Below are 24,015 nucleotides of genomic sequence, written 5' to 3' on the forward strand. Positions count from 1 at the left end.
CCAGGGGTGTGCACTGCTGGTGGGGGTGGTAGGTCGGGTTGACAGTTTGGAGGGAAGTTCTGGAGAAGGCCCTGTTTGTCTGTGTGTAATTAGCTCCAGCTGCTGTTGGAGGCAGTGTTGGGGGCCATCAGGAGTGTGAAAGCATGTGTATGAACCTGTGTTCATGGTGCCTCATTGCTATCACTCTATTTTTCACTATATTGTGTGTTGGCTACAGTCTCTTTGCTCCATAACCCCTCCTGTCCCAGAGGATCCCAAAGGACAGAGTGTTCCACAGGCAGCACCAGCTTGAATTGCTAATGCTGCTAAGCAGGAGGACAACAAATATAGTCCCCATATGTCTTGGATACACAAACCCCTGCTCTCTCTTCCACCCCCTCTGTCTGAATGTTTCCTGGTGAGTGAAGCCCCAGCACTTGAAATTAGCAACACCTCACTGCTGCACAGCCTTTTGGCGAAGAGCTTTTGCAGCTGCCATACCACAAATTCCCAGACAGCCTGGAGGTCTTGCAGTTTACAGGTGAGGACCACGAAGCCCAGGAAATGAAGCAACTTATGTCCAGTCAGCTGAATGGTCAATAGCTGATCTGCCTCTGGGATGTAGGTCTTTGATCTCTTGGTCTGGTGGCACATCCCCAGCAAAATGTTGCCAAAAGGGCTGCTACAGGGTGGCTCTGGCTGTTGCTCTCTGTGTGCTCATGAGAAGCTGTCAGCTGTGGTCCAGGACTTGCCATATCAATCACTAAAAATGTTGATGGTGCTGATAACTAGGACATTCTCAAGGCCAAGTTCATACCCAAAGGGCCTACCACATGTTCACCACAGTCCCAGTGTTTATGAGGGGTATAGTCTGATATAATATAGTTCCTATCCTCGAAGAAATGGTAACTTGAATGAAAAGAATTCATACACTAAGTCTAAACACAATTCCAAGGTCCTCTCTCTCTTTCACTAACCGATTATCGGTGACAATGATACAGAGACTCCTAGATCATCTTTCACTTATCCCAGGCCACAGGGGCTTAGATAAGGAGAATGAATAGAAAAGAGAAAAGAATGATATGAGCAGGGCGCCGCCAACTCACGCCTGTAATCAAAGCTACTCAGGAGGCTGAAATCTGAGGATCGAGGTTCAAAGCCAGCCCAGGCAGGAAAGTCCGTGAGACTCTTATCTCCAATAAACCACTAGAAAACCGGAAGTGGTGCTATGGCTCAAGCAGTAGAGCACTCGCCTTGACCTGAAGAGCTGAGGGACAGCGCCCAGGCCCAGAGTTCAAGCCCCATGACTGACCAAAAAAAAAAAAAAAAGAATGATATGAAGATTAGTGAAAGGGCAAAACATACAGCTCCTACAAAACAGCAGATACACACATATGCCACATATGTTGACCTTATAATATGCATTTATATCTATCTATACATCATCTATCTATTTACATAAATATATCTATAAATGCAGGCATGTATAATTATTTTCCATAGAATAATTCAATTCTGTTTAGCTTACTCTCAAAATCATGTAAAGGGCCCAGAACAATGTTTGGCATTTAGAAAGCACTGAATGGATGCTAAGCTAACTTTTCTTTCTTCTTATCATTATCATTACCTTTGACAATATTGTCTATGTTATTTCATTTATTCCTTCTAAGTTCTGAAGGAAGCTCCTACCATTTGCACCTTCCGTTTGCAAGTAAGGAAAATAACACCTTACTGTTCCAAGCTTGCAGATACAGAGAATGCAAAGGAGAACTTAATATGGTCCCAGACAGGTGTTATGGACCACCTCATTTAGTGGCACACATAAATTCTCATTGCTGGGAGTGCTGTAATGCAGGAATGCATCTGCTTCTTGGAGGCAGTGATGACTGAGTTGATATCTGAGGAAGCTGAGGGAGGCTTTTCAGCTGAAGGACATGGAGCTGGATGTGCAGGGATGGAGGGTTTGGCTAGGAGGATGAGTGGAGGGTGGAAGACATTCTAGGAGACAAGTTCAGTTTGGACTTTGACTTAGGGTGCCAGCATGACTTCCAAATGGACATGTCCAACAAGAAACTTTGAATTCTTGGCTTAGAGCCCAGGCAAAGACTTTGGGGATGGAAAGCCATCAGGGTCCACCTGGTCCTGGTTGACCTCATGTGACTAGATGGGATTTTTCTCTCCTCAGTTACTTTTCCAGGGCAAGAAGCTGGTAGAAGCTCAGTATTTAAGGGAGGAGGTGGTGGGGACATAGACCTTGAATGAGAAGTCTTCCTTCTGGTCTTTCCCAGAAACCTCATCTCCTTCTCCTTTGGCTTATCATCTTCCTTCGAAGACAGATCTGGCCAGAGAAGGGAAGGCTGGAGGGAGGATGGCAGGCAGGCAGGCAGTAGCTCTATATACAGAACTCAAGACCACTCAGGGATCCTAAGGCAATGACAGCAGTCCTTTCAGCTCTGGTATTATTATTTTCATCAGAGAAATGCATGGTAGTGAAATCTACAAAATTAATGTCTGGAGATTTGGGTCAAAAAAGGACAGATAAATATATATATATATGTGTGTGTGTGTATAATGGACAGATATAACTGTATGATGACCTGGGAGACTTCAGCATGTGGAACTAGAGCTGGGAATCCAGTTGCAAAGGCTCTTTTCAGGATTTACTCTGAACAAATCATAGCTGGTCTCCTAGGAGTCCTAAAACTTTAATTAGTCCTAGTAGGTCCTAGAAGGAAATCCTATAAGCCCATAAATCTAATGCAACAGGTTAAGCATGAGGGTCTGAGTCACATTCTGAATGTAATAGACCTCAAGCTGCCATCTTTTGGGGGCTCTGAATAACCCTTGACCAATCTTTCTCACACAAATACTTATCCAGGATTGTCCTGGTCTCTGGAACCCTGAGGACTTTAGGTACTTTTACTGCTAAATTTAACCAATTTCAATCTATTTAGATCTCTAGCACATACATCTTCTTATTTATCCTTTGTGGGTATTACAGATCTGCTATAGTACAAATCTGATACATAAATGATGCATATATGTACATATATATATATATTTATAGTAAAAATCACAGACAATGTTTGCTAAGTGCTTACTGTATTACCCAGCATAGTTTTATGCACATTTTCATGAAGAAATATATAATTCCACATAAACTACATGGTGAGGTACATATTTACTGATTGTGTTATTATCATCATTTTGCAGGTGAATAACAAATCACAGAGAGATTAAGTTGCTCAAGGTCACACAGCCTGGGCTTTATAAGTTTGGGTCTCATGATAGGAATCAGAGCCATGAGACTTTTCTTCCCCACCTCCACCCCCATTCCTCAAGATGGAGTGCTATTTCTTAAGGTGTGGCCTAAAGACAGATTTTTTTGCTTCTTTTTGAAAAGTTTATTTTAAAAACAAGAAGAGGGCCAACTGTGGCCGGGAGAAAATGAATTGCTTTACCCTCAGAGTTTCAGGAAGGCTCTGTGTGTGTGTGTGTGTGTGTGTGTGTGCATGTGCGTGCACATGTGTGTGCACAAGTATAATTTCATAGGTTTTGTTTTGCTCTTCATGTTTTTAATTTTAAAAAGTTCTTATTTTGGCAGGGATTTAGTTCTCATTATCTAAAGGAGAGTTTTTTAAACATGCAGATTCCAGGGCTGAAGCCCAAACCCAGAGACTATCTCTATGGAGACAGTTGCTGAAGTATGTGTCTTAGCCAACTCCCAAGCTGAATTAGTTCAGGAAGCATACTCTTGCTAACTTTTTGAGATGTAGGCCTGTTCAAGAGATCTGAACATATCTGATTCAGGCTGGGGGTATAGCAAGGTGACACAGCAATTGCTTAGCCTACCTAGGTTTGACCTAGCCTAGGTATAGTCCTCAGCTCCAAAAAAAAAAAAGGTACCATTCTAAGCAGGCACCCTACGCAGGGGCTTCTTCTCTACCACTCCACCCCCCTCCCCCAGTAGCAGCAAAACTGAGAGGGCCCAAATCCACAGTGCTCCTCTCTGTCACCACACCCCTTGAAAGAGTGAACTCCATATCCCCAGGATAGTGCTGGGAGGGGCAGAGAGAAAAAGCCGAGAAAAGCCTCTTGAAGTCTCAGTATCCTGGGACTCAAAGAAGGGAGTTCCTGGAGGGAAAATGAGGGGCAAAGAGGGGTGGTTTAGGAGGATGAGAGCAGCAATGGATGAGCAGCCACAGGGTCAGGGATGAACAGGCATGGCTTCTGCTGCGTGGACTGCTGAATATATAAAGGTACAGTGAGCATTATGGAAACCAGAAACAAAGTTTTGTGTGGGACTACTTTCCTTTTGCTAATGTTTTAAGAGCTGCCCTGTCCTGGACACTGCCCTCTCAAAAGTGATTTCATCCCCCGCGTCTTCCCCCCGCGCCAGGAAACTGGCAGCAAAGCCCAGTCGGTAGACAGAGAAAGCCAAGGAAACATCACGAATCTTTAGCAATGAATCCATCAGTTTAGTTAGCTGGGGGATAGAGTGGATGCAGGGCCAGTGGAAAGAAAGGCTCAGGCTGCTCTCCTTTAAGGAGATTGGGAGTAAAAGGGGAAGAGGACCATTTTAAATGAAAGTGATGATGAGCTCCCAAACCCTCCTGTGGTTAAGCCTGCACTGAGTGGGGACTACCTGCTGCTGTAAGCCATTCTCAGATGATGACTTACAGAGTAGAGAGCAGGGAAGCTTCCTCATTGCTGATTTTCATTCAGCACTTTCTTTTGTACTACTAGGCACCATGCTGGGCTTCACATGTACCATCGTGTTTAATCTTTATAACACTATCTGGTAGATTCAACTATGGCTGTGCCCATTTCACAGATGAAACTCAAATAGGCTACATGACTAGGAAGTGGCATAGCCAGGATCTCTACTTAGGTGCTTTTACTCCTGTCTACCAGGCTATAGGGAGAGTGTACTATTATAGAGATAGAATGCTCCATCCTTAGCCCACAGTTCTGCCTAAACTACCCTTTTTCATGCCTTACATGTGTGGCATTGTATTTAGCACAGATCTTCTTGGAAATGAGTATAATGCTGGTTTCAGTGGAAAAAAAGGGTGAGAGGATGATCTCAAATTCTAAGTTCCCATGTGTCTCCCTCCTTTGTCCCTGGGCTGAAGAGATGTCAGCATGGTGGGATGGAAGGCCTAACATCTCTTTGATGCCCTGTATGGAGTCTACTGAACATTTTGCTAGCCCTAGTTCAGTAGCTCAAACTAACTTAGTATGAAGATATTTTTTATTTATTTTTATTTTTTGTCAGTCGTGGGGCCTGAACTCTGGGCCTGGGCGCTGTCAATTAGTTCTTTAGCTCAAGGCTAGCTCTCTATCACTTGAGCCACAGTGCCACTTGCAGCCTTTTCTGCTTATGTGGTGCTGAGGAATTGAACCCAGGGCCTCATGCATGCAAGGCAAGCACTCTATCACCGAGCCACCTTTCCAGCCTCTGAAGATATTCTTTTTTTTTAAATTTTAGGTATCCAAGTCATATACTTTATTCTATGTCTTCTTTTTTTCTTTTTCTTTTTTTTATTGTGAGAACACTGTACAGAGAAGTTACCATTACTTGGGCAAGGTAACGAATACACTTCTTATCAAGCATTGTTGCCTCCTCTTTGTTTCCCCTTCCCATCCCTTCCCTTACGCCCCCACCTCCTCCTACCTGATCCTCCCCCCCCCCACCAAAGTTGTAAAGTTTGTTTTTTGACATAACGACTTGTACATCTCATTGTTGCAATGGGTCCACCTGTATCCCTAGTGAAACGATTTGTTTTTGCCCTTCCCCTCCATTCTTTTTTTTTTTTTTTGGTCATGAGGCCTGAACTCTGGGCCTGGGCACTGTCCCTTGGCTCTTCAGCTCAAGGCTAGCACTCTACCACTAGAGTCATAACTCCACTTCTGGCTTTTTCTGCTTATGTGGTGCTGAGGAATCGAACCCAGGGCCACATGCATGCAAGGCAAGCACTCTACCACTGAGCCACCTTCCCAGCCCCTCCCCTCCATTCTTATAAGGAATTTTCTCATCTCTAATCTTAATCCAGTTGCTGAGAGTCTTTCTCCTTTTTATTCCTAATTTCATTAATTAGATATTTTTCCTCTTAAGGTTTCTTGTGTCTCATTCTAGCAAGAAAAAAACCCTTCTTTTCTGCCAACAGAGCTTCTTGGTACTTATGATCATAACCTGGGTCTGATTTTGGGGCTGCTTCTCTGAGATTCAGGCTTGTACTTACAGCAATCTTTTGTTCCATTCTCCCTTTTTCTCCCCCCATTAAAATATATCAGGATGCAATGTGCTCAGATGATGCTTAACAGGTTGACCCTCTTAAGAAGTTGCCATTTTAGCAGACTCCAAAGCCCTGAATTAAAAAGAATTATATACTTAGGAATTTTCAAGTTCTCAGGAGTGGATAGGGAAAGATTTAGAAGCTGAAGGGACCATTCTTAATGCTCCTGGAATGCCACAATGTAGACATAAAATTCAGGCTCCCAATAATACTCAAGACTATCTAAAAAATCCCTTCCAGTTAATGAACCTCCATGGTCCAATGGCAGAGGACTAGAAAACACCATGTTACCAAAACACACACTAAAGGCAGTAATTAAGATGAAAACAATTCTTCCTAAGACTAATGTTTTTTTTCCTATAGTCTGAGAAGTAATCTATTCTCTACTAGACATCCAGAAAATTTCTTTTCTTGATTTCTCCAGTGTTGATATCAACATTTTTCTCCTTAATCCACTTCAGACTCAGCACTCTTAGGAGAATACAAATAAGATTTGTCAATCAGAAAAAGTAGAGGTAGTCCCCCTTTGTTGAATGAGCATCTTATACTTTCTCTATGATCAAACATAATGTTACTTCGGTGGTGGTGGTGGTGGTGGTGGTGGTGGTGGTGGTGTGTGTGTGTGTGTGAATAAAGTGACCAGACTGATTTATCTTGCCCTGTTCTCATTTATAGTTAAAGGAGTTGTTGTGAGGACTCAAGAGGCTTTTTAGTATGTGTCATGGCAGATTTTCCAAATAGCTTCCTAAAACAGATATTCCTCACTCTCACCTCCACATGACTTCCATACCATGAGAATAATTTGGTTTTGGCATTGGGGGAATAGGTTAGGTTTCAAGGCCTGGTTCTGTCCTCTTGGTTATTTTGAGGAAACTACAAAAGTCCCTAAAAGAAGGATGAAGGGCTGACTTTCCCTCTCCTGCAGAACAGCCATTGGACTTGCTTTGAGGACTGATAAGCTGGCCAGAAACAATGTCCAGCCTCTCAGTAAAGTGGTAAAAGCATCAGAAATGTTTCTTTCCTGGGGAGTTGACAGCTATTTTGGCCTTTCTTTCACATCAAAATAGGAAGGCACTGAAAGGGACCATCTCACTGCCTAGCGTGAAGCCTCCCCATTTGTGGCAGCATTTCTAACTGTGCTGAGAATCAACCACGTTGCTCTTCCTTTTTTTTTCTTTTCTTTTTTTCAACCATGGAGGAGTTTCTACCTTCTCATTTATACCCTCTCGCTTATAACATCTTTCACAGTTTCAGCAAATTACTGCATAGAAGATGGCGAAGCCCAGCAGGGGCTGTCCCCACAATAGATGCTGTGGTCGAATTTAAGAAACTAAAATATCAGGGCCTCACTTATTCCATTAAGTCCAATATGAGGAATCAGGTGTGCGCAGTACACTGATAAACAGAGAACCCTAAAGGACAGGTAGGATTTCCGGTATGTTAGAGGGGCATGGGGAAAGAACAAAGAGGCATTTTTCATCTTCCAATCTAAGAAGCATTTCAGGGAGAAGAAGAGGGTGGTGATGACAGAAATTCTTCTAACACCATGGACTTGCCCACACCTGAGTCACATAATGGTGACCATGTTCATGCCCTGCCCTTCTCTTACCCTCCCCAGAAGATAGCGTGAACATCAGTGAGCCCGAGTACTTACAGATTTTAGAACAGGAAAATGGAGCTCACAAGCTCCTGAGTGCCTGCAGAATCAGTTGCATCAGAGTAGGAAGTGGTGATCGTGCGAATAAGATGTTCGAAAAATTTTGTCTTCCCTAGCTCCCTTCTTCACTTTGTCTACTGATGACCCTTTGAGGATGGTTCTCTTTCTGCCAGGCTTTCAGGTGCCTCCATGCCCCTTACTGTGATGGTGCTGGCAGCCACATTGCCTCTTTTGAGCTGTGGCCCGGCAAGGTAGTCAGGCCCCTAGGATTAGGTTGGCAAGAGCAGCTGTCCTTCAAATTATCAGCCGAAAGAGAGAGACAAATATATATGTATGTGTGTGTGTGTGTATGTGTGTGTGTGTGTGTGTGTGTGTGTGTGTGTGTACACATGGAGAGAGACAGACAGACAGACAGACAGACAGACAGACAGACAGACAGACAGACAGACAGACAGAGAATGCAAACCCCCAAAGGGTCCAGGATAGAGCGCTCCAGATCCTTAGCATGTTCCTGATGTATTCCAAAAGTGGCATCCACAGCAGAGAAACTGTCCCAAAATAGCGCAGGCTGCCAATGTCTCGCTGAAACCTGAGGAAGAATTGCTGAATTCAAAGATCTGGGTCGCTGTGGGTGTGTGATCAAAGTACGGGATTTGTTGGTAGCAGGAACTCAATCATGAGCTTACGTGTGCCATTAGGTTACCCAGGCCATAGCCTGTCTTCTTGTTTCCAACTTGTCAAGTTGGAGATGATGTCAGAAAGTGCCCCTGTGCAGTGGCACGGGGCTGGAAAGAGGTCCTGGGGATGCTGTTTTCATGCTCAGGTCTCTGATGCTCTAACAATATGAAACAGCAGCTCTCTGCTGTTTTCTGCATTTCAAACAAGGGAACTGGTACTGTGCAAAGGTTTCTTTAATATATTGCTTCATGACTGATGAAATTCCTTTTCCAGTAGATTTTTCATTTCTTTTGGCCTTTGGCATAAGTAAATGTCAGCTTCTTAAAAATCAACAGAGAAGAGCAAACAGTAGGGTCTCTGTGATTTTTCTTGGGATTTGAGAAATCTCCCCTCCCTGCCTTCTGACTGGATGGTGTCTGTACATCGCCGCCTATGGTACAGGGAAGGATGAGGTCCAACCAGACATGCTGTCTCAGTTTTATATTTGCTGAGATCTTGGGAAACTCTCCTTTCATCAGGTATGTTGAAAACTTCAGGACTGTCTACAGAGAGTGAGGGTTAGTATGTAGAAAGGTCAGCATATGTCATTTTTGGACTGGCCCTGGGATTTATGTAGCAAACTTGTAGAATTTGGTTTCTAGTTTCAGTTCTGCCTGTCTGTTGGTGTGTGAATTTGAGTAAGTTATTTCTCTTCTCTGGATCTCTTTCATCTTCTTTTAAAACGAATACAATAATCACTATCCCAATTTTAGCTCATCAGTGTAAAGCAAAGATTAATGTAAAGAGTTGAAAGAATGTTACTAAGGATAGGATTTGTCACTCTTGGTAAATGGTGACATTCAGTTCTTCAAGGGACCCTTCCTGGTAGTGTACCTATTGTGGCCCCACTGCATACCACAGTACTAGGTACTATGGGTTTCATATATAAGGGGCAAAATGGTTTCTGCTTTTAAGTTGTGGGACTTTTCGGCAAATTGTTTAACCTATATAGTAGCTCAGTTTTCTACCTGTCAATTGGATATCCAAACTAATAACATTAAGATAAGGAAGGCATTATAATGCCTTACTTTAAACCATCTAGACATGTTTTGGCGCTCAGAATTTTGAGTCTTAATAAAAACCAATATGGTAAAATATATTATCTGACATTCCTTAATGGGATTTGGGGCAAAACCCAGTGGAAACACTTTAGTATTTTTAAATAACAACTGAGGCCTAGCTTTGCCACAAAATAAGCTTTCCACAAAATTTTAGTTTTTAGAAACTTTGAGATGTCCAAAAGACACCAAGGGAATTATGGACAATGAAAGAAAAATCAATTAGTGCATGCCATGTGCCAGGCATTGTTTTACACATGCATTTACTCATTGGTTCATTCAATAAGCCTGAGTCAGTCACTATTATAACTGTCATTTCCAACTCTGGGAGTCAGAGAGGTTAAATCACTTGCTCAGTGTGTCAAAGCCAGTAAAGAGCAGAGCTGGGATTCCAACCCAGATATTTAGGTTTCAGAATCTGTGCCCTATACACCTTTGTTACCTAATCCATAGAGTTTAAATGGGGTTTCCAATGTCTGCCAGAGCCAAGTAGGTCACTGTGAAAAAGTAAAGGTAGCTTGGAGGGTACTACAAGCACATGTCCTGTTGACAGGGAATGACTGTCAGTTCCAGCTGCAGTGTCAGAATGAGGATCTAAGTCCTTCTAATTTTCCCAGAGAAGTCAGAAATCCAGCTTTTTATGTGAAATCTCCTGACTTTTCAATGTTGGCAACTAATTAAAAATGTTAAACAAAACATTGTGTGGGTCAAATAAAATCTGTCTACAGTCTGGATCTAGCCTGCGGCTGCCAGTCTGTAAGCTTTGCAGTGAGGAAATAGATTTGAGGTGCTTTGGAAACTTGAAAACGGGTTCTAGAAACAGAAGGTCTCATTTTAGGGTAAAGTCTTTTCTTTCCCCCCCCTTAACTGTGGTCTACTTTTTTGAAATTTGGTGTTCCTAGCCTGATGGAGATGAAAAGTGGGAATTAAATAGAGACTTCAGTGAACTTGAATGCTTCATTCCTTTGGCAGGCTGGATAAATGAGAAGCCTAGGTGTACTGGACTGGCTAAGCCTCAGAATTCTTACCACACCCACGGGCCCCTTCTAAGGAGTTTCCATCCACAGACCCTAGCTGAGAGAAGTAGCAGTTATGAATAGGTGGCTATGTTTGGTACCACGTGACTCTGCTTCCCCCAAGCAAGAGCTGATTGAGCCAGAAAAAGGCATCTGATGCACGAGCAGTCATTCTATTGGCTCACAGGCAGCCTATGATGGGAATTGGGATGAGAACTTTGCCCAGTAAGTTCAGTGGTGACTAAATTTGGACCAATAAGAACCTCCCTCATGGGAAGGTTGAATACCAAATCTAGAAAGATTGAGCAGTTTGGCAACAGTGGCAGAAGCTGAACACAGAGAAGGTAGCAGCAGAGCTGATGAATAAGCAGGAGCAGAGATCATCACTGGGCTTCACCTATGTACCAGATACTTTACACACATTATTTGCTTAAAAGGTTTAAAAGAGCCTGTGAGGTGGGTACTGTCATTATCCATGTTTCACAGATGAAGAAACTGATGTGAATCTCCCTAAAGTGCTGGCTCAACTGATGTGAATCTCCCTAAAGTGCTGGCATTTGAGCCCAGGCCTCTTTGACATTAAAATCAGGGCATCTGGACACCTAAGCAGGTGGTTCTTGAACTCTACTTTCAGAATCATTTGGGCTACAAAGCAAATTCCTTGGCCTTATCTCTGGCTTACTGAGTCTGGGAGTCTGATTGTTTGCAAGTGGAGTTCCTGCCTCAAATTTGCATTTTACCCATCTCTCCAAGGGGCAGCTGCTATTGCTGCCACTATACTTTTATTTTGCCACTATACTTTTACAGGGTATGGCAAACAGTGTATACTGTATTGGAGTCAGTTTTAGAACTGACATCAATGTCAACAGATATAGTCACATTTACAATTTAAAATCTACAAAAGAGACCAGTTTGCAAAAAAGACAACACTTTGTTCTCTTTTGTCATTAAGGACCTGCATTTCCACACCAGTTTCTTGAGGGGAGGCTACAGGCTTTGAGACGGTTGCTCAGCATTTGTAGAGAGGACCCTTCTGCTCTTTAGGGTGTCGAGCTCATAGCTTGCTATGTTCACAAAGCACAAATTGTAGTAACTTAGTGCAGCAAAAAAACAGAAGAGAAACTATTCAGATGCAGGCAGATATATTGTAAATCATGGGACTGGACTTGCAATGTAAATCTTCATGCTAAGCTGATTTATCAAGGCTCTTCTTGGCTCTAAAGAAGTGTAAGAAATCTATCCATACACTTATTTACACCATACAAATGTGAAACTTGAGATGAAGCCTAGATAGGTCCTTCTAGAAGTTCTCCTCTTTACCCTTAAACAGTAGTATTCAGTCAACTTTGATTTCTTCTGACCTAGGAAGGCAAGCAATAGACTGAAGGTTGCTTGGTGATCCTCTAGTCAGAGACAAATTTGTGATACAAATGCTTAATGGCACGAGGCATTTATTCCTACAAGGCAGTTATATGGTCCAAGGAGTGTCACAGTTCAAACATGTTGGCCAAGGCCAGCCTCAGCAGGGCTTTCGTCCCCACTTGGCAACTTTCATTTCTCTGACTCCTATCCCGTGGATATTTTCTTTGTGTTAATGTCCTCCCTTAGGCTAAGGTCAAACTCTGGCCAGAAAGACTTCCTGTCTTACAGGTATCTGATCTTATCTCTATTGAGGTTTTTAACTTGGAGTGAACCCCAAAGCAGGTCTTTGGCTAAGTTTCCACCCTCCAGGAAAATTGCACGGGTCCCCAGTGCAAAGAAGGTTGCCTGAGGACTGTGTAGTAAGTTATTAGTGAGAAGAGAAAACCTATTCTGTTTAAAGGACTGTCCAGCACCCTCAAGTTATCCCCCCCCCACCTTTTTTGGAATTTAAAGAAAGCCCTTTGTATTTTGGAGATGCTAATTTGGGAGTGCTTTGTTTTATTTCCTAATGCTTTTACCTGGTAAAAGAAAAATCTGGCAGTCTCACCTCTGTCCCCCGATTTGGGGGTTTGCAAGTCCAGGAAGCTGGTCTCCTTTTTAGAACCCGCCAGTACGTCTAGGTGCCTCATATTGCTTCTTCTATTCTAAGTGCTTATAAATTACCTGCAGCATAATCTACAGCAGAATCTGTCCAAGGATTGACATCAAGCTTGCAGCTCTGGAGTTTACAGTATACGGGTATGTAGTTTCCTTATTTAAGAAAATTGGGACACTGCCCATTTGCAGTTGTACGGTATCCCTCTTGTTCTGTCTGATTCCACAGATCCTTCAGGACAGCACCTAACAGAAGGCAGTTCCGTTCACTCTTCTTTTAATGTTCTTTTCCCTATAGAATTGGACATGCATATACACGTTGTTTGGGGTAATTTGCAGCACATCCAATGAAAGCATAATTCCCAACTAACAGTCAAATCCTTTTCTTTGGAGCTACCCAGAACACACCTACCCTCTCTTCCATATGACAGCCCTTCAGACACTCGAAGACAGTGTGTGACTCTCCCGTGAGTTAAGAGCACTGGCTGAGTCAGACAGACCCGAGTGACAAGCCCAGCTTCACTCCCTCTCAGCTGCGAGAGCCAAGGTAAGTTACTGAATTTTAATTTCTCTTGACTTCAGTTCCTTTGCTGATTTAGAAAATGTATGTGTGTGTGTGTGGGGGGGGAGGATGGGTGGCAAAAAAGAAACCTACTTCATTGGTTTATTGTGAACTAAAATACTATAATGTATGTAAAGTGTTTAACACAGTTCCCAGCATAGTAAGCACTTAGCAAATGCTAGCTATTTTCCCCTGCTTTATTTACAAAGAACCCGGTGGGCATTTTAAGTGTCAAAGCTGTTGGGGAGCAAGTGTGGTTGTGTGTGTGTGTGTGTGTGTGTGTGTATGTGTGTGTATGTGTGTGTGTGTGTTTCTTTTATGAATGATCAGGGAAAAGAGAGGACCCTAAAGTAGTGCAGGTATTGCTTGTCTGTTTTCAGTTATCTGGGTGATTGCTTGCTAGGGCTGAGGGAGACGGTATTGTTGAGAATCCAGAGGAAGGCTTATTTTCAACAGCTGGAAAGCTATTTGTTGACATATTGAACTGTCTCTTGTTTATTCCTCTTCCCCCAAGCAGTTAGCCATGCAATCCCCACCCCAAACTCAATTACCTTTTTGTGAGGCGGCAAGAGCATGACACCTCCCAGCCGGATCGATCAGTGCAGACTGGGTGGGATGTGAGGGACCTGAGAGATATGCCAAGCAACAATTTCTGGGCTTTTCCTTCCTTAGAAGGCCTCCTTTTTCTGTGTTCCTAGAGACTCTGGCTTTAATAAAACGGAAGTCTTTGCCCCTAGAGGGCTGGGCAAGAACCCTTTCTCACTAGCCTCTTTAGAAGTAGGCTGATGAAAATGGTCACAGTGGACCAGAACTTGGAGCCCAGGAGTGACCAATGCCAGAATGGTTTTCTAGCTGGAGCTTTTTACACACACTTGAGTTTTGCAAGCAATTGCATGATTTAACTCAGAATGCCTTTGCTGCTAGAAAAAGTTTGGAAGGAGACACACCCAACTGTGAACTAACAGAAGAAGGGGACTTGTGGGAAGCAGGGTGGGGTAATCTCAGGACTTTAGCTTTATCAGTGTAGAGGATTTCAAACTCCTATCTGAGAGTAAATTCCTAGATTACTTGTGTAATTATTAAATTCAAGTAAAAGTTAGAAAACAAGGAAAACCCAAAATATGGAACAAAAGCAAGCCATTTGAGACACATTAGAGCTCACTTCTGACCAAACGGTCAAATGGTGCAATTGTTAAGCTTGTTGGGGGAGAAAGGTTGCTGGGGATGTGTGTTGGGGATCTCTAGGGAAAGCATGCATGAAGAGAAGCAGAAAGAAGAAGCTAAAAACAGAATCAGAGGAAGTTGTATATATTTTTGAGACAGTCTCATTATGTATCCTAAGCTGGCATCAAATTCATGATCTTCCTACCTTAGTCTCTGAAGTTCTCTGATTATAGGCACCATGCCTGGCTTAAATTGTATGTGTTTTTAATAAGAAAAATTAACTTCACACAAGTATGTGAAGTCCATTTTAGACATATGAGAAGACAAAGATAAAACAAAAATAAAAATCCTCTCTAACCTACCCTTCAAGTACAGTTGGTTACTGTTAATATTTTGGCATATATTGTTCCTGACTGTTTTCTGCACAGAAGTATTTTTATAAAAATCTGATAAATTTTCTCTCTGATATACAGAAGTTAGATCTGAAATGCACTGGGATGGGACAAATTATACAGGATTCTAGATATTCACACACAGTGAGACCAAAAGAGGACACTCTTAGGAGAGAAACACTAAGGCACAATGCTTAAGTGCCTCTTCATATTTACATAAAATAATATAATACAAACTCTAAGATATGTAAACAAAAGACTTATTTGTTGTTTTTAGTTTTTAGTCTTCTTTACCTTCTATATGGTATTTTCATGTATATATCTTTGGGAAGATGGGGAGGGGACAGAACTCGAGGAAAAAGGGTAAGAAAGTACAGGAGTGGAGCTCACTGGACGTGATGCAAGTGAATAATACAACTCGTGGGTGGAGTTGGGAAGGAGGGACTGGGAGAGAGTGAGGGAATAGAAGACACTGTACAAAAAGAAATGTACTCATTACCTGCCTCATGTAATTATAATCCCTCTGTACATTACCTCTATGATAACAATAAAGTAAATTAATTTTAAAAATTGATTATTATATCCACACTAGACTATAATTCTCAATGGTTACATTAGTGGCTGTTGTAATTACACCATTATTCATTTAATCTTTAGACAAAATGTGTCAATCAGTCATTTAGGTAACATTCGATTTTTAGACCCATTGGGGTTCTGTAGCTGTGTGATTTTGGGAAAGCTAGTTTATCTATGTTTCTGGATATATTTTTTTGTAATCTGGCAAATGAAAGAGATAGTAGCACCAACTTCAAAAATGTTCTATCATATAAGATCACACATACCTACATATATATATATATATATTTATATATATATCACTTAGCACAGTAACCAGCCCAGTAATTGTTATCACTAATTATTAGGGACATTAATAATATTACTAATGGTAACTATAAAGCTATAATTAATGGAGTGAGCTTTCTATGTCTGTTTTTTGTTTAAGGGAGAAAGAGCAATTGATTTTTTTTCTTGAGTAGAATATAGTATGCTGAGTTCTGGATTTTTTTTTTTTGGTGAGACTATGGACTTCTGGTTAAGTCAGTTGAGCAGCTGAAGCTCAGCCTGTTTATCTGAAAACTGGGAACTAAAAGGGTCCTGGCTCAGAGCAGTTGTAAAGATCAGATGAGATAATGCTTGTGATACCCTTAACACCATTCTTGGCATATGAGAGGAATTTAATCAAGGTCAGCTGTTTATTCTTATTATTCATTACTACTACTATTACTCCATAATGATCCAGCCATGGAGGATAAGAGGCTTTCCTCACTTGGCAGGGTGGGGACAGATGGTAGTGAGTAGAGCATTTCTTGTTTCAATCACCTGATTACAAAGGAAGAAAATGATTTCAGAAGCAGACTTGACCAAGGCTCACATCCATCCTTTCCCAAGCCCCCTTCTCCATTTATAATATGGGAATGATGGCATTGCCTACCTCCCAAGTGCTGCTAGGAGGTCTGGATGATTTAATGCATATCTAACACCTAGCTCAAGTGCTCAGTTATTGTTGACTGCTAATTAGGAGTTACTGTTGGTTGCTGATTTAGAGGTGTATGATAGATGACCAGAATACCTCTATCTCAATCCCTGAGTCTTCATCCCGGGACTACTTGATATCACCTAAAGCCTCTTCCCTATCAGAGCTCATATATACTGCTCCCAGACTGAAGGCTTAAGTGGAACTGATTCAAGAAGGCTAGAGGACTATAGCATGTTTCTGCTACTTCTGGCTCTGACCTTGTACCGAGTTGTAGAAAGCAGGCTGGAGCCCAGTTTATGAGACAAGCCCTCCTCTGGTACGCTCAAAACTGATGTGATTTTCTTGCTAGCTGCCTGAAACCTGTGGGCTCTTGCTATTGAGTCCACAAAGTGTGGCAGGGACACTGGTGACTATATTGCCTTCTGTGTCTTTCACATTGGGGGCTGACCGGTGCTTTTCATTATCAGGACTGCAGTCTTCTTCTTCAGCCCCTCCCCCCACTGCCTACTTTCTCCCACCCCGCTTTCCTTGCACTTGAACCTGTCCGAACTTCGTTGATGCTGCTCTCCTTGATCTCCAGCCCCAGTCCCCTTACCTCTAACACCCAGTCTGTGCTTCCTGGTCAGCCCAGTTGCAGCATCCAACTCCCAGGGCTCTGTGTTTGGCCAACTTTAGAGGGCATAAATGTCACTTCTGGAGCAAGGACCCTTTCAGTCTCATTTCTTAAACTGAATCAATCTCTTCTCTTTGGGGCGCTCAGAGGCGGGCATAACGGGGTGGGGCAAAAACTGATGAGACTGTCAGGGGTGAGGGAAAAGAGAGGTGGAGTTACATAGGCCAAGAGCTAAAGCGGAGCTTCTGGAGGGCTGACAAGTGAAAGGCGGCCAGAGGCAAATGTCAGAGCCTATATAGAGGCAGGAATCTGGGACCAGAGAGCCAGAGCAAGCACTAGCAAGTCAGGAGCAGTGGGGCGGGTGGGCGGGCAGGCTGGCTGGCGGGCAAGAGGGGGGTGTGGCAGGGGATAGCTGAGGGAGATTGCCGAGAACAGCTGCTGGTATTGGGTCTTGTTGAAACGAACTGGCACAGGGTATAAGTCAATTGGCCAGACTAAAAGAGCGAGGGTGCAAAGGACACTCTATCCCTCCTCTCTGCCGCTGGCAAGGTAAGGTCTTTCTGAGTTTTGCCTAATGGGAAATTGTGGTATGTTCAGGGAGTTTTAGAAAGATGGGAGGTGGAGGTCTATAGTTGTTCATTTTACTCACTTTCCTATTGCACTATCAGGGTAACCAACGTGTCATCAGAAAGCCAGTATTTCTTTTATTTCATCCCATCTTGAGGTTTTCCAGGTTGGAGATGGGGAAGAGTCTTGGTAGTAGAACCGAATAAGGGAAAAAGTTCATGAAGATAGTATTGCAAAGAAGAATAGGGTGCTTTGGAGTTCCATGGGCGTGGGAATCTCTATGACTATAGGGAAATTATGAGCTTCTCTGTGCCTTCCTCTTTCTCATTTGCAAGGGGAAGAAAAAGGCTTTTTAATTGCTGCTGTTCTGGGGACTAAATGAGGTGATACAGATAAAACGCCTAGCAGAGTTCTGGCCAGTCAGTGCATGCTCCAGAAATGTGTGCTACTTCTCATTATTTTTTGTGTTATAGAGGCACAATGTCATGAGACTGATGACATTGTCTCAAAGTAACCAGTCTTCCACTTTTGGCATAGGCAGGCTTTGGGGACATGTCAATCTTTTGTAATGTCTGGATTGGTTTCCAAATTGTGTGTCAAAGAGCCTCTTGTGGGGCTGTTTATGGAGATGACCCAGAAGAGGTGGAGCTCTTAGATTACCCACCCCATGTCATTAGAGAAACCTGAAATTTGCATATACTATAGACTAGGCTTCATGTAAGTCCTGGTCTTGTAGGTCAGAATGCAACCTTAGAACTGGCAACAACTAGGCAACCCCAGGGAAAAGAGAGTTAAAGACATATAATCTGTGTCACAGTGACCCTCTTTTATCCCCCTCTTCCTGGCTAATTTTAGAAAGCTTATAAAATTGAAATAATGATATCAATTATTGTAAGGCCCAAGTAGGATTATGCTTGCAGATTTGCACATTACAGACAGTTTAAACTCTGTACAGTGCCATACATAAACTAAGTAGGCAGTAGACACTAGTAGCAGCAGTGCTCCTTGTTATTACTATTATTAATAATAACGATGATGTTAAGCAGGATTTTACTTTTGGAATGTTATTATGAGTTATTGAATAGATTAATGCTCTAGCTTTCCTGAGGAGTACACTGAGAAACATCATAGTAGTAAAATAAAGACAAAAGTCACTCTCTGGATTCAGTGAACTTTAGTAACTAGTGATTATTTTCATGAAGGATTTCCCCACAGAGGTCTACCAGTACCTTGGCTGACTTGTGAGTGCTATGTTGGGATGGAACATAACCTAGGGGCCTGCACTTTTGAAATTGGCCAGCAGGTGGTGCTCCTGCCTCATTTGAGGTTGTTGGCATTTTTTAAAAATAAATTTTTTATTGTGAACAAACTGTACAGAGGGGTTACAAGGGTTACAGTTACATGAGCAAGGTAATGAGTATATTTCTTACCAACCATTGTTGCCTCCTCCTTTGTTTTTCCCCTACCCTCCCTTCCCTCTCATCTCTACAGCTACCCTCCGCTCCCCCCCCCCCCCGGCCTAAATTGTAAACATCGTTATTGGACATAGTGTCTTGTACATCTCCTTATTGCAATGGGTCAACCTGTATCCCTATTCAAACAATTTGGCATTTATTTATTTATTTTTAACAATTTTGCATTTTTAAACTGAGAGACTGCTCTGTAACTGGGTAGGATGGTTTGAAAAGAAAAGATACTTGGAGCAATATTGACTCCAGCTTTAGAGTTACTTGTTGCTGCAGAGTTTCTTCAACCTTGTAGGACTACCATACACAAAACAGGTCTCCACCATGAATCATTAATTTTTGTTTATTTTCTAATGTTTGTGACAGTACTTTTAACTTCTAATGTATTTATTTACAGATTTTCTTGCTACTTGGCTTTGGGCAGGATTTCTGAGGCCATCATTTGAGGGGTTTCCTCCGCACTGTCCTGTGGCCATGGCAGATATGTCAATACCCTTACATTCACTGCGATTCAACACTATGACAAGGGAGGAAAATGTTGACCCCCCGAATAGAGGGACAACTTTTTCTAGATCAATGACAGAGACCAGAGCAGAGGTCCAAGTCCTGCAGTCTCATGTACAGTTGCCTGTAGTGTCAACCTCAGCCTCAGACCCTGGGGGGATAACCACACAGATGATGACGTCTCCAGCTTTTGACAGCCTGTCCACACCTTTAATAGGAACATCAAACTCTGGAGCAGTGTCCCCACCACTAATGCCAGCCTCAGACTCTGGGACATTGTCCCCACTGCTAATGCCTACACCAGATTCTGGAATATTGTCTCCATTGCTAATGCCATCTTCAGACTCTGGGGCACTATCTCCACTGCTAATGCCAGCCTCAGATTCTGGAACATTGTCCCCATTGCTGCCTGCTTCAGACTATGGGTTGATGTCCCCAGGGATGATGACCATTCCTGACTTTGGAACAATGTCTACAGCACTAATGGCAACATCAGATTCTGCAGAGATCTTGCCATTGGCAATGGCAGCTCCATCTTCTGGGACACTGTCCACCCCTGGAATGAGCGCCTCATCCTCTGAGGCAATGTCTACACCATTAATGCTGGCCACAGATCCTGGGGAGATATCCCCACTCTTAATTCCCAATCTTAACCCTGGGGTGACGGCTCCACAGCCAATCACAGCTCAAGGCTCAGAAGCCATGTCTCCCTTGCAAATTACAGATGAGGACACAGAAGCAATGTCCAAAGTATTAATGACTGCCCTGGCTTCTGGAGAGATATCATCCCTTCTGATGTCAGACACAGATTCTGAAGTGATATCCTCATTGATCATGTCAGCTCTAAGTTCTGGAGAAACACCAGCCCAGCCAACAACCACCCAAAACTTGGATGAAATGTCTACCACACTGATGTCAGGCCCGGACTCTGGTGTCATGTCTTCACTGCTGATGTCAGCTTCAGGCTCAGAAGCAATGTCTGTACCACTACTGGCTGCCCCAAGTGCTGGAGAAGTACCCACATTACCAAAGCCAGCCCCAGATACTGAGGTAATGTGCCCGCTGCTAATGACAGCCCTAACCTCTACAGTGATTCCCACCCAACTGATGGCAAATCCAGGGTCTGGACTGACATCCTCACTGTTAACACAAAGTCTAGACTCTGAAATCATGTATGTGCCACCAATGAGAGAAACGACCTCTACAGTGATGTCCACAGAGCCAGTGAGAGCTTTAGACTCAGGGGCCATGTCCTCCACCCCACGAATGAGAGCTCCAGCCTCTGGAGAAGTGTCCACTCCACCACTGACAGTCACAAGCACTACGGAGATGTTCACCACAGCCTCTAGTGTGATGTCCACACAGATAATGATGGCCGAGACCCCAAGAACAATGTCCACAGGCTTTCCAAAAGCTACAACCAATGGAGCAATGTCCACACAGCAAACAAGAGCCCCAACTTCTGGAGTGATGTCCACACAGCCGGTTACAGCCTCAGACTCTGAAATGATGTCTGGGTCACAATCAATAGCCACAGGCTCTGGGTCCATGACCACACAGCCAATCAGAGCCCCTATCTCTGGAACAATGTCCACATCACAAATGAGAACCACAGCTTCAGGACTGACATCTGTACCACAAAAGAGAGCCTCGGCCTCTGACACAATGTCTACTCCACTAATAACAGCCACAGTCTCTGGATCACCATCTACACTATTAATGAGAGACACAACCTTGGGAGTGATGTCTGTGCCACAAATAAAAGCTCCAGCCTCTGCGATATTGTCCAAGCCACTAACAACATCCAAACCCTCTGGAACAGCATTCATAGAGCAAACGACAACTGTAATGTCTGGAGAGATGTCTACACAGCTAATGCGAGATACAGCTTCTGGAGCTCTGTCCATGCCACAAATGACAGATCCAGCTCCAGGAGGGCTGTCTACACTGCCGATGAGAGCCACAGCTTCTGGAGTCATATCCACATCCCAAATGACAGCTGCTGTCTCTGGAGATATGTCCGTGCCTATAATTAGAGGCCCAGGTCTTGGAGCAACAGGTCTTGGAGCAACAACTACAACACTAATGAGAGCTACAGCCTCTGGGCCAATGCCTAATCAGCCAATAAGCATGCAAGATTCTAGAGGGCTATCCACATCCATCATGAGAGCTATGGCATCAGGAGAAATGCAGATGAGATTGCAGGCCTCTGGAGCAGTATCCACACCAATCATGAGAACCTTGGACTCTGGAGAGATGTCTACACTGTTGATAAGAGCTTCATCCTCTGAAGAGAGGTCTCTGCCCCTAATGCAACCCACAGCTTCTGGAGAGATAACTATGCCTCCAACAGCCCCAATGTATGGAACAGTCTCAGCTCCACAAATGACAGCCACAGCCTTTGGAATGATGCCCATGCCACAGATAAAAGCTTCGGCCTCTGGAGTAATGTCTTCTCCATTAAAGAGACCTGCAGCTTCTGGAGGGATGCCTAGGCTGCAACTGAGAACCCCAGGCCCTAGAACAAGGTATACCTCACACATGACACCCACAGCTTTGGGAGATATGTCCATACTTGGAATGCGATCTACAGCCTCTGGAGAGATATCCTCACTACCAGTTAGAGTGCCAGCCTCTGGAACAATGTCCATGCCACTAAGGAGAACCACAGCTTCTGGAGCTGTGTCCACAGAGTTAACGACACCTCCAGCCTCTGGGAACATAACTACTGCACAAATGATAGCCAATGTCTCTGGAGGGATGTCCAAGCCATTCATGAGAGCCACCACCTCTGGAACAGTGCCCATACCTTTGATGTCAGCCATGGCTTCTGGAGACCTATCTGTGCCACTAATGAAAACCATACCTGCTGGAGCAGTGTCAACACTGCAAAGCCAAGTTGTGACCTCTAGATCTATGTCCTTGCCACAAACAACATACACAGCTTCTGCAGGGATGGTGAAGCCACCAATAAGAACCTCAGCTTCCGGAACAGTGTCTGCACCACTTATGAAAGTCTCAACATCTGGAATGATGTCCATGCCACTACTAGGAGCCACAGCCTCTGGTGGGATAGCTGTGCCACAAATGGCAATGACAGCCTCTGAAGGGGTGTCCACACCACTAATGATGGCCCCCACCCCTGGAACAATGTCAACACCACAAACAGCTTTTGGACTGATCCCCACTCTGGAAACTGAAGCTACAGACTCTGGAGAGGGTTCTACCTCTCATATCAAAGTTACAGCCTCTGGATCCAAGTCCATACCACACATGACTGGTCCACCCCAGGAAACCATGAAACCACCACCAAAGGAAGTGCCATCTTTTGGTATGTTGACCCCAGCACTCTGTTACCTTCTAGAAGAGCAAGAAGCAGCCCGTGGCTCATGCCCTGTGGAGGAGGAAGTAGAGATTGATGACGAGAAGCAGATGAAGGGCTTTTTGGACGATTCAGAGAAAATGGCATTTCTAGTGTCTCTTCATCTTGGGGCAGCAGAGAGGTGGTCTGTTTTACAAATGGAGGTTGGAAACACCCTCTCAAATGAAAATAAATCCTTTCTGAGGCGATCACAGGGAATATATAACTCTCTGTCTGAGATAGACATCCTCAGCGCTGTTCTTTGCCATCCCAAGCAGGGCCAGAAGTCAGTTAGGCAGTATGCCACTGACTTCCTGCTGCTGGCCCGACATTTGTCTTGGTCAGATGCCATTCTAAGGACCAGGTTTCTGGAAGGACTCTCAGAAGCTGTTACCACCAAAATGGGTCGGATCTTCCTGAAGGTGGCTGGCAGCCTAAAGGAGCTGATAGACAGGTCTCTCTTCACTGAGTGCCAGCTGGCTGAAGAGAAGGATTCCCCAGGCAACGCAAGCCAGGTTCTGCCGATGAAAGCCTGCAAGAGGAGTAATGAGGAGGCCATGGAGAGTGAACGGGGCTCTCAGCAGCCGGCTGAGGAGGTAACGATGGGAAAATGCATGGGTGGTTTTGAGTTGAAACATGTGAAGGGAACAATGGGGAATACACCAGGAAATTATTCAACTCCTAGACCTTAACAGCTCAAACTGGAGTTTTATCAGAGAGCTGGAAGACACAGTCATTTGGAGTATATTAACCACATTCAAGAGCAGTGTCCAGTCCAAGTTGCCAAGAAGCTGGGATGGATAAAGTATGGCATTCTGATTATAAGGGAACTGACAGGGTTCATTCCCAACTCTACTTATTGTAAGTCTAGTACTAAGGGAGGGCTGTTTCTTCTTTAATGTGCCTGGGTCCTCCCTATAAATACATGTGTTGTATAATTAGGTCATATGGAATTTGGTTAGCCTTTTTACAAGTAAATTAGCCCAATTCTCTGGCAGGCTTGCTAACTTATTAGACTTATCCAGGGAGAACACCCTGAGTCATAAGAAGTGGTGTGTGTGTGTGTGTGTGTGTGTGTGTGTGTGTGTGTGTGTGTGAGAGAGAGAG

General features: G+C 43.6%; 1 protein-coding gene across 1 annotated transcript in view; it reads left to right on the plus strand.

Moving 5' to 3' along the window:
- The first annotated feature begins 19,517 nt into the window (after positions 1 to 19,517).
- Rgag1 (retrotransposon gag domain containing 1) overlaps positions 19,518 to 24,015 on the plus strand; it is a 5,001-nt gene continuing 503 nt past the window's right edge. Inside the window, exon 1 of the mRNA XM_013025843.1 lies at positions 19,518 to 23,504. Coding sequence (XP_012881297.1) covers positions 19,518 to 23,504 — 3,987 coding nt within the window. The remainder of the gene's footprint in view (positions 23,505 to 24,015) is intronic.

Source organism: Dipodomys ordii, unplaced genomic scaffold (assembly GCF_000151885.1).
Source record: "Dipodomys ordii isolate 6190 unplaced genomic scaffold, Dord_2.0 Scaffold88, whole genome shotgun sequence".
NCBI classification, from domain to species: Eukaryota; Metazoa; Chordata; class Mammalia; order Rodentia; family Heteromyidae; genus Dipodomys; species Dipodomys ordii.